The sequence below is a fragment of the Triticum dicoccoides genome, chromosome 7A (genome assembly GCF_002162155.2).
Source record: "Triticum dicoccoides isolate Atlit2015 ecotype Zavitan chromosome 7A, WEW_v2.0, whole genome shotgun sequence".
NCBI classification, from domain to species: domain Eukaryota; kingdom Viridiplantae; phylum Streptophyta; class Magnoliopsida; order Poales; family Poaceae; genus Triticum; species Triticum dicoccoides.
The window spans coordinates 108,400,800-108,411,747 of NC_041392.1; the positions used below are offsets into that span (position 1 = coordinate 108,400,800).

The following is a 10,948-nucleotide window of genomic DNA, read 5'->3' on the forward strand; positions in this document are numbered from 1 at the left end:
AACGAGCGGCTGGGCTTTCTTACCATCCATGAGTTGTATTTTTGTCTGTTAATGCATGTCATTATCAGTATTTAATGTGTTCACACTAGTTAGTCTAATTTAAAAGAAACAACTTCACGTACAATTATTTTGGTTTTCCGAATTTTTAAAAAGCCATATCTTTTAAACTGCGCATCGGAATTCAGATCCGTTTTCACTGTTGAATTTTTTGCGAAGAGATCTTTGAAACTAGATCCCCCATGAGTATGTTTCGACAAAAAAAATTTAATGCCAACTTTGGCGCTATATTATGCAACTTCAGTACTGCTTTGTGCAAGTTTAGTACTGCATGGTGCAATTTTTTTCAAACCCAGTTTTTTGGAGCTGCATCCACAGTATTTGTAGTTGCACACATAGTAGTCCTAGTTGGCACATGCATGGCCACAGAGTTGCACAATCTGGTCCGCATAGTCGCATATGAGTTGTCATAGCTTGTAATGTAGTCTAGTTGCACACATATTGATGTTTAATTGGCTTGTAATGTAGTCTAGTTGCACACACATTGATGTTTAGTTGGCAGGAAGACTAGTTGCACACACATATGCTTAGTTGGCTTGTAATATAGTCTGGTTGCACATACATTGATGTTTAGTTGGCAGGACACTAGTTGCACACGCATTGATATTTAGTTGGCAGGACTAGTTACACACACATATACTCAGTTGGCGCGGCAATGTATTCTAGTTGCACAATGCAATACTTTAGTTGCACCATATAGCACCAAAGTTGGCATCAACAAAATTCGTCGAAACATACCCATGCGGAATCTAGTTTCGAAGATCTCGTCACGATGAATCCAAAGGTGAAAACGGATCTGAATTTCAACGTGTGGTTTAAAAGATATGACTTTTTAAATATTTAAGAGGCGAAAATAAATGTGTTTCACAGACTAGTCTGTACGCATTTGTTGTACGCATTTAATGCTAACAAAATATCTACTAACTGACAAAAAAGACACACACACTAGATAATTGCTATTTATAGATTATTAGGGACCAAAACTTACAATTTTAGGCCGGCCACTCGCAAAGTGTAGCGAGCAGCCGGCCGCTCGCTAGACCGATCCTAGAAAATATCTTGCCCAGTATCAATGCTCCTCTAAGCAAAGTTTTTTTCTTAAGTGAAAGCTATTATGGCGCATTTTATTGAGTTGTCCAAAAAAAGTTACTATAGTTCCCAAAAACGACGTTCTTTTAGGTAAGTTAGTTAACAAAAGGTGAGTTGCTCTCTACTTCATGCCATCACGATCATTCAAGTTGGATGCGGTCCTCATTTCACAGAAATGTGGTCATATTGTCTTTTCAAAACATCCGGGTGAATTGAAACGACACCAATAAGATCAACATTGCATGTGAATGGGTAACACGTGAAAATTAAGAAGAAAATGCGGCCATGTGTACTACTTATATACATGTTTTTTTCCCCACATCATAGCAAAAGTTAATGGGTTTCTTATGGTTGCAATGGTCGAGTCTCTTATATATTTGACAAAACAATACTTTACACCCAAGATAAATGAACGGGGGATCTTGAGGTTCTAATAATCCACTAAGTTTGATCGGTTGGAACTTGAGAAATCTCATTTGATCGAGGTTTGAACATTCATTTATTTGTTTTGACAATCATATGAGTGGGGATGTTGGCATCTCGTAGACGGCTACCTCGGTCATCATCTCTAATGTTCTCTATCTCCGCGTAAATGTCCCTTCATCATGTCTATGCATGTCATCACTAGGATTGTACCATTGAGCTAGTCACTAGGCCCGGCCTAGTGCTTGTGGCGGTCCGTCACACAATTTTACATAAAACCCCCTATATTTTATGTAAATTAACCGGCAATACACACTTAAGTCACAACCGAATCGTTATTTTATATTTTTCTCAGAAACCCTCAGACTTTCCAGATAATTCACCCGCGGATCATATTTAAATTAAACAAATGCTTTTCTGAATTATCCATATCTTTTAAATTGTAATTTTGATTTTAACATGTTATATATGAAATTTGATTAGAAAAATGTGTATAATACGAATAAATATATTATTTTTACCTACTAAATCTTTTTAAAAATTATTTTGGAAGATATTTAAGTCAAATAAATGCTTTCTTAAAGTATTCATATATTTTAAACCGTAACTCCTATTTTAACATGTTATATATAAAATTTGATTAAAAATGTGTATAATCTGAATATATTGTTATTTTTACCTGTTAAATATTTTTGAAATATTATTTCGAAAGCAAACTTATAATCTATAGCACACGGTCTATTTTTGTTTTGTATCGGTGGCGATTCAGATTACAAATAAACACCCACTAAAACCATATAGAGACGGGAAAAAACATCGATAACTACACATGCACACCTCTAAAAAACCTTAAATGGAAAAAATAACAGATTTCTGGAGAGAAAGAGGCAGAGAGGGAGAGACACACCTTAGGATTAACCGTATTCAAACACGTATTGCTTTATGTGAAAACCGAGGCCAACGCCAGCGAGGGTGAGAAGGAGGATAAGCGGCAACACAAATGCCAAGCCTTGCTAAAATAAAGGACATAGACCTATTTGTGATCTTGAGTATTGTTATTGGATTAAGAGCGCGTGTTATTTTTTCTCCCTTTATAATGCACGGGCTCTTTTGCTACCCGATGACAAGAAACCATGTCCCATGTCCAAACATCATTATCAAATTTATCCCCAATTCAGCTAACTTGATTCATGACAATTGACCTTAATTTTAAAATAAATCACATCATTTTTTTCTCTCGTGTTACAACGCACGGGCATGTGTGCTAGTATTATCGACTCTTCTCTAAATTTGGAGTGCCCACGTACCGTTCTTTGCAAACCACTACAGCGTAGTGAGCGGCCCAGATCGGCCGAAGTCAGCCGGCAAGCTCCACGGGAAACCCTAGCTACTCCCGGCCGGCCGCCGCCGCCGCGTCTGCCGTCCACGCTCCACCCGCGGGAGCTCGCCTCCTCCTCCACCCGCTACCCCTCGAGGCCACTCCGGACGGCCATGGCGCAGAGGGCCGCGGGCGGCCTTCTCCGACGGTCCATCGGGCTCGCGCCGCCGACAACCGCGAGGGCCCTGAGCACCAGCGCCACCACGCCGGCCGCGGCGGCAGAGGGAGAGGCGGCGGCCAAGGCGAGGAGGAACAAGAAGAAGGACCTGTTCGACGTGGCGCAGTTCCTGCCGGACTGGGGCGTCGGCTACAGGGTTGCCAAGACCACCTGGCGCGACGTCTCCTACCAGATCACCAAGATCAACCTCTACAAGGTCACCATCGCCGCCATCTATAACAATCTCTGCGGAGGAGAAAATTGATCTCTTGTTTTCATCTCCGCGCCTTCACTGTGGTTTCGTGATCTCTGTATGTGCTGATGCAGGATGGCCGCCACGGGAAGGCGTGGGGGATTCGGCACAAGGCCGGTGAGTCCTCGCACCCCCCTGCTTACTGTCCGTTAATTTAGTGGGTTGGTGGAGTGTAAGAGAACTGATAGAGTGTGTCGAATAGTAGAACATGAATGGCCCCCCTCCCCTTGGATGGAGATTGCAGATTGTCGTGTGCACCAGGCTCTGTTTCGGTTTTCGTTGCAGATTGTTGCTCTCAGATTAATTTGGTTGTGCTAGAATCTGTCTGATTTCGGTAGCTTTGTCATAATGGTTTATAGTGTCCTGGCTAATTCGTGTTTGATATTTTTCATGGTGGAAAGCCTTTAGGTAAGGCAATCAATATGTTTCCTCTGTCAAATACTTCATGTCGATATGCAGTGTAACTGAAGTTTCCTAGCAATTCATACTGTGGCGTATGGTACATTTTCTAGGACATTGCAATGTCTTTATCCCAGAAAGAAAAGAAAAAAGAAGCTAGGACATGCAACAGCTATTTACCAGGTTTAACCGCTGTATCAATTGCATCACTAGGCCATGTCAAAACATTCAGTTATTTGCTGCCCCAGTTACCCCAAGTTATTACTTCTTTTTCTTATGTCTGGACCAAGATAGATCATGTTTTCCCTGCTGTTTGCAAAAGTCACAGCATGGTTACTGTTGTTGGTCTTCAACAAACTGTTAGGACATACGCTTAATGTAGAAGAATCCTGGCACAACCAAGATTTACTGAGTCAGAAAGCAATACCCTTGTTCTCAAATATGTAGAAACCTGCCACACGCGTATAAAATGAAATACCTGAAGTTGCTAACCGATGTCAGGATTATGTTTGCCAGATTCCTCATTTTGGTTGATCTAAGGTGTATCTGTATGTTTCTCCTGCAGGCGTGCAAGCAGCCGATGCTCCGATAAGAATCAGTGGGGTTAACAAACGTGGTTGGAAGTACATAAAGGCGTCGTTGCAAGATATCCCTGGAGCAGAGCCGCCAGCCGTCACCGCTGCTTAGTCAGTTACCCGGCTAGATATTTATTTAGCAGGTGGCAAAACTGGTCCCTGTAGAAGCTTAGTGCTGAAACTATTCAGAAGGTTGACTGATCTACCATCTCCATCATTTCATAATTCTCCTTTGTCTCTGCAAGTGTTTTTTTTTTTGACCCGGAACAATTCATTCCATTACTAAACTGGCTCAGCAATGTCTCTGCAAGGGGTTAAACATAGGTGAAAGGGTTTTAGCGCGGGCGTGAGGCCAGGTTGTCGTGGCCTCCATGCTTGTTACTGAAGCTAAAGATGATGTAGCGTCAATTTTTTTTTTTTTGGTTTTTTCTTTTTGCAATGCCTCATTTCCATCAGAAGCAAGCGCTTCACCAACAATGACAATCGATCATAAGGTGATTCTCGCCATCGAAGCCGAGGACATTGCGTTCCTAGAATGCAAATTATGATCCCGTGTAATAAAAGTTTTCTCTTGCTTTGTGTAACACCTTTCTGTTTTTCATCCACTGTGATTGTAGATTGATGATTACCTAGTGCGATACACAAGAGTTTCCGGTTCTTGAGCTCGAAAAAAAAAATCATTTTTATCGCGGACCATTTGCCTGGTATACCATACCCAGGTATTGCCCATAGAAAAAATGACACTTCATGTGAGCTCTAGCAAGGAATTCCATCACTTTGACTCTGGGAAACGTTGATATAACTCTTGAGAATTCAGCCAAGACCTGAACCATCTATAACTCTGAACCTCGCTTGGTAAGCAACATCGATGGCCAGCGAGTGGTGAACACCAACACAAATCACAACAGGGCATAGATTAGCGATCAAGAGAAGCCGCTCGTCCCAGCTGTTTTTCATTGCTAGGGGTTAAACTTTTTTTTTTTTTGAGGATGAGGGGTTAAACATTCTGAAGCCCATTTCCGAGCACGTACGTGAAATTTGCCTGTCTTTGGACACGCTCTGCCTGCCACGGCACCGGACTTGGAGCATAGCAGAGCAGCTACTACAGCTTCCCTTCTATTCCTTCTCACCTCTGTTACTGCTGCTGCGCGGGCAGCTGTCTGTTCTTTCTTTTTAACGGCCCGTCACTCTTCTCTTTTGCTGCCCAATGCCCATGCAAACAGACGAGCACACCGCTGTAGCACAGCGTGTTTGCTGCCAATCTGCTGAGCCGCAGCCCCCCAGTAAATTCGATCAGAGGGTCCGTCAGGGCAATCCCTGCTCGAGATAACGTACGTACGTACGTTAACCGGTCCCCGGTCATTTTCCCTCCCGGAAATTGGAGCGGCAACGGATTACCACGGAACGGTTTTTTGCAATCTGGTTCCAGTTCTCTCTTTCCCTCGCTAAACTTTGGAATCAGGGCGATTCCAGTTCAGAACCAAAAAAAGGTTCATGCATGGAACTAGATGCCCAAGTTATTCCGAAGATGAAAGTTGGTTCTTGTTCACAACAACAACAAAAAAAAAAATCATCAATGGCACGATTCCCTCACCCTCGTAGTACCTCCTTGACATCGCAAAGGCCTCAAACACAACCCAATTTAAGTAATTATAACCCGATTTAAGTTAACTTCGTAAACATAGCATGCATCTAACATGTCACAAAAGTTCAATTACAACCCAATTTAAATCAAGCATGGCATGGGACAAGCACCTTTGGCTCTCGGGTCGGGTGCATATGCATCTGATATGAAAATTTAACTTAATAGTTGCAACATAAGTCAAAAAAAATCTGAAACTTTTTTGAGAAAACTTGACCTTCAGTTGTACTCGTATAAAAAGTTTTGCCAAGGAGGTGGACCGGTTATTGGACCATAGGATCTCGCAGTATCCAGATGAAGGGAGGAGGAGGGGTGAGCAGCGTAAGTGCACTCAGGTTGTGTTTGTTCGGGCCGCAACCAGCAACCTCCACATGCCGTGGCTGCAACGGCTCAAACCTCTGTGTGGAATACCCCTAAAAAAACCTTTGGGTGGAATCAAATTCTATGACTGCTTAAGAAACCAAGAGTAGTTTCTCAAAAATAAAACCAAAAGAGTATTTTCCTGAAAGAAGATGACATGACATGTGCCCGCCATATCCGAATTTACGCAGCGAGAAAATGACTACTTCTTTTGTCAATTGGTAAAAGAAGATTTGAATTTGGCGTTATTTATGACAAAATTTGTCTTTTACGTCTACTGAATACAAAGACATCCCCATTCTGCACCTGGCCGCACCAGGGAGGGCCACTGAAAGTGAAAACTCCCGGATCATGGGAGGGGGTTGAGGTTTGCCTGCTTTTGCAGTTGCACGCGCTCTGCTGCTGCCGGCGTCTGCGCCTGCCCCGGCAAGCACTGGGAAGAGCAGCTTCTCCTCCTTCTATTTCTTACCACTGTTACTGCTGCGTCTGTCAATTTTTCTAACGCCCTCCCCGTCGGCTTTGCCATTTTGCCGCCCAATGAATGCCTCTGCTGAGCCGCAGCCCCCAGTAAATTCCATCAGAATCGGACGGTTGCTGCTCAAGATAATGTACTACGCTAGTACCTGGTCCCTACCCATTTTCCCTCCCAGATTTTGGAATATCAGAACAGAGTTCAGACTTCAGACCGAATTCTGAAACCAGGTCCAGTTCTTTTTTCCCTCGCAGAATTTGGAATCAGAGCACAACAGAGCTCAGACCAAATTCAGAAACCTGGCCCCGGTTCTTTTTCCCTCGCAGAATTTGGAAAATCAGAGCAGAGCTCAGACCGAATTCAGAAACCTGGCCCCGGTTTCTCTTTCCCTCGCAGAATTTTTCTGGAAGCAGAACAAAACAAGCAATCAATCGGGCAGCAGGACAGCTGAAACAAAACTTTTATTACAGTGCAGACCACACACGCCTTTCCCGCCAAAACACGCCCCCCACATCCCTTCCCGCCATCTCTGAGCGCGCGCTTGCGCGCCAAACCGAGCTCCATCGGGAGCTGTTATTAACACCGCCTCATCCGCGCAGCGTGATCCCAAGACCTCGCCTCTCCCGCCACAAACCCCAACTGCCCACCCTGACATGGCGGCTGACCCGCCATTACTAGCTACTAGCGAGCGAGCTGCCACGCACACGTGAACCCAGAACTGACACACGCGTGTGCGTGTGCTTATCGGACTGCCTCGGAGGCGGTGCACCGGAGGCGGCGGGACTCGTCGCGGCGGTGGGAGACGAGCTTGGCGGCGTCGCGCCACCACACCACCTCGCGCTCCCGCTCCTGGAGCCGCCGCTGCGCGCCGTCCAGCGCCGCCTCCAGCTCCACGATGCGGTCCTGCTGCCGCCGCTGCAGCAGCTCGTGCAGCCGCCGCTCCAGCGCGCGCGCCGACACGCCGCCGTGCGGGGGGCTCCTGTCGCGGTCCACCACCTCCCCACCGTCGTCGTCGTCCTCATCCTCCTCCTCCTCCTCGTCCTCTTCGTAGTCCTCCTCGTGCTGATCCTCTTCCTCCTCGTCGGCGTTCACTTGCGCCGCGTGGTCGAGGACGCAGCTCCTCGACGTCGTCGCGACGGACACGTGCGCGCTCCTCGTCGTCTTCACCTGCAGCGGCGGCAGCTGCCAAAAGAGAAGACGCGTGCATCATCAGCAAACGCGCGTGGGAACGGGATGCGTGCATGCATGGAGTACGTGCTACTCAAGATATGCGTGAGGTACACTCGATCGTACTACGTGCGTTACGTTACGTGCCTCGAGCCCTCGCATGGGCGCGTGCATGGCGCGTTGCTGCGCCTGCATGCGGCTCAGCTCGACCTGTAGCTCGGCCTCCATCTTGTTATGGTCCATCGCTACGACGGCGGCCGAAAGCTGGCGGCGATCAGCGGTCCGGGCGCCGGAGCAGTTGTCGGACAGCGCGTCCTCGGCGCGAGCGATGGGGTCCTTGATCACGGTGGACTCCTGGGAGGAGGAGGACGACGCGGCCGGAGCATAGGCAGGAGCAGAGCCGCCTTGCTTCTCCTTCCCGACGGTCTCGTGCCGGATCTCCGACACGAGCGCCTCCATCTGTGCGCGGAGCTCCACCATCTTGTTCAGCTCCACCGCGCTCTTGGAGAGCAGCAGCACCAGGCTCGCGCCCAGGCCAAGGTTCATGGACATCACCTCCTCCTCCGGTTTCTTCCTGCCTGCATGCATGCGCAAGTCCAACGATCATTCACAAGTTCCGATCAACATCAACATCAACATCATCATCTAATCGCTACGAGTTGTAGACGATCAGTGCGGCCGCATTGCGAGAGTTAGCAATTACCTAGAGAGCTCCGGGGCGTGTCCATGGGCAGCTCCGGCGCACGCTGCACGACCTTGACCCTGGTGGAGCCGACGTCGTCCGCCGACTGCTCGGAGGCGGCGCCGTCATCCTTCCTCTCCTCCCTGTTACTTTCGCCGACGGACGAGCTGCTACTACCGTACCGCCGGGGCAGCCTGACCCGGCACCCGAACGACCCTCCTCCGTTCCCGCCGTTATGATCGCCGCCGCGCAGCAGGATGCGCGACAGCAGCGACCGCGGCGACTGCTGGCAGTCCGCCCCGCCACCGGTCCTCGACAGGAGCGCACGGATGGACGCCGGTGACGAGGAAGACAGCGCCGCCGACGCCAGGCGCGGCGGCGGAGGCAGAGGCAGTGGCGGCGTCGTTTCCTCCACAGCCGCCACTCCGCGTCCACGACCGCCATCTCTAACTAAACGGGCCATCGATCGTCAGTTCGTTACCCCGATTACAAGCTTGCTTCCCGTAGGTGGGAGTGGGAGGTGGGTGCGCGTGGCGGGAGATGGGTAATTCGAATTGTTCGCGGTCGATCGATTTACGATGCACGGCGGCGCCCGATATTTATAGGAGGCGGCTAGAACTAGGAGCAGGGTATATCCGGCCGAACAAAGAGCACCGGCTGGCTGCGCGGCAAGCTGAAATCTCAGCGCACATTCAAAAATAGCCCCAATTAAATGCAGCACGGCCGGATCGAGCTAATGAATCGGCTTTGGAAGCTAGCCGGGGGCGCCATTAATCGTGGCAACGGGGAGCTAAACTAATGGCGATGGATGGACCCGGGCACGTACTGGAGGTACCTTAACTGAAAGCGCAGGCGGGGGAATTGAGTGCGGGGGCGGGCAACCCATGCGCGTCGCCGGGGCCGCAGTGAAGGCGGCGGAGGCGGTACAGCTGCAGGTATGAGCATGCATGCATGCACTGACGCCGGCGACTGTGGCGCGCTTCCATTTTCACCTTCTGCTTTTGAAATGGAAGCTGTGATTCTGCGAGTTACTGACGCGCCGTGCAGCGGCAGAGCGCGTGTGCGTGCGCCGGGCAGAGCAGGGCAGGGCAGGCCGGCGTGACAGCAGCTGAATAGGGGGGGAAGAAGGGAATTTTCGGCCTGAGCCCGGTGCCGTTTCTGCGGGAGGGAATAGTGGGAGTACTACCATGGCAGTGCAGTGCGCTGCTGCCATGGCATGGCTTGCAGCTTTGCAGGCTTGCAGCGCCTTGGAAAAGGAAGCTGGCAGGGAGCTGCCGGAGCATTTCTGGGCCTGGCACTATGTCCGCACAGCCGTTGGATGGAGCATCCGACGGACCAGATTAGGGAAAGGCAGTGCAGCAGGGGCACCGATCAGAGACGGCAGGCTATCAACTTCTAACACATGGACGCTTTGTGCAAGATGCAAAGAAGAACAAAGCCATTGCTCATGCAAGGTGCTAGTGCTACATAACTGTAAAAGAAATTGTTCAAGCGGTAATTTGTGCTCAGATCAGTAAAATGCAATTAACCATGCGGTAATCTCTGCTCAAACTAAAAAAGGGACGCCCGGCCGTGGAGCGTGTACCTGCTTGGGCCATTTCAAAAGGCTAATTACTACGCAGTAGGAAAGTTGTAGACTCGTAGTAGTACTTATACCGGGGAGTGATCGCCATGTGAAAAATTCAAAAACCGGATCTATCTACGACGGGAAGCCATACGTGAACGGCGCGGTACAGCTCCGAACGGGGAAAGGGCGGCAGCGGTTGACCGTTCCATTTCAAAATTTCCCCCGGTTCCGTTCCACGGCCGAGTCAGAAGCAACGCCGTAATGCCGTAGTACCCACGTATCGATCAACTTGCTACTGCACATACGAACGAGCGACGCACGGTAATAAGTGCGCAACTCGTGTTGGTAATTAATCATCTGCATTTGGTGGGAGTAGATGTTCCTGTCGATTACGAAGACGTCTATAACAACTTTGTCAATGTCAAAATGATGTGCCGGATCAGTCTCCCGAAGGTGCTCATAAGGTAGGATGTGTGTGAGTTCATAGGAACGTGTGTATATTTCCACCAGTATATTCGTATGCATGAGCGTCTACGGAGGTGGTTACGGTGGTGGTCTCGTGGAGAGACCACTCCTGGTCGTACTTGACCATCTCCTCATCGAGACGGCGGAGATGGCGCTTTGCTCGTGTTCGTCGTGGTCTTCGACCGGTCCAGGGGCCATTTGCTAGCTCCGGGTCCACGAGGCAGCGGCGGGGCGTCGGAGTCTGCGAACTCTGCCCGGCGCC

At 49.0% G+C, this 10,948-nt stretch overlaps 2 protein-coding genes across 2 annotated transcripts; one reads left to right on the top strand and one right to left on the bottom strand.

The window, feature by feature from the left end:
- The first annotated feature begins 2,903 nt into the window (after nucleotides 1-2,903).
- LOC119332540 lies at nucleotides 2,904-4,915 on the top strand. The gene is made up of 3 exons (XM_037605720.1): nucleotides 2,904-3,321; nucleotides 3,432-3,474; nucleotides 4,322-4,915. Exons 1-3 carry the CDS (start codon nucleotides 3,061-3,063, stop codon nucleotides 4,441-4,443), a joined length of 426 nt encoding a protein of 141 aa, XP_037461617.1. The 5' UTR covers nucleotides 2,904-3,060; the 3' UTR covers nucleotides 4,444-4,915.
- Nucleotides 4,916-7,298: 2,383 nt separating this feature from the next.
- On the bottom strand, nucleotides 7,299-9,433 carry LOC119331983 (protein POLAR LOCALIZATION DURING ASYMMETRIC DIVISION AND REDISTRIBUTION-like). Its single transcript, XM_037605163.1, has 3 exons — nucleotides 8,676-9,433; nucleotides 8,120-8,550; nucleotides 7,299-7,987 (listed from the first exon to the last, which is right to left on the bottom strand). Exons 1-3 carry the CDS (start codon nucleotides 9,115-9,117, stop codon nucleotides 7,547-7,549), a joined length of 1,314 nt encoding a protein of 437 aa, XP_037461060.1. The 5' UTR covers nucleotides 9,118-9,433; the 3' UTR covers nucleotides 7,299-7,546.
- Nucleotides 9,434-10,948: the final 1,515 nt, after the last annotated feature.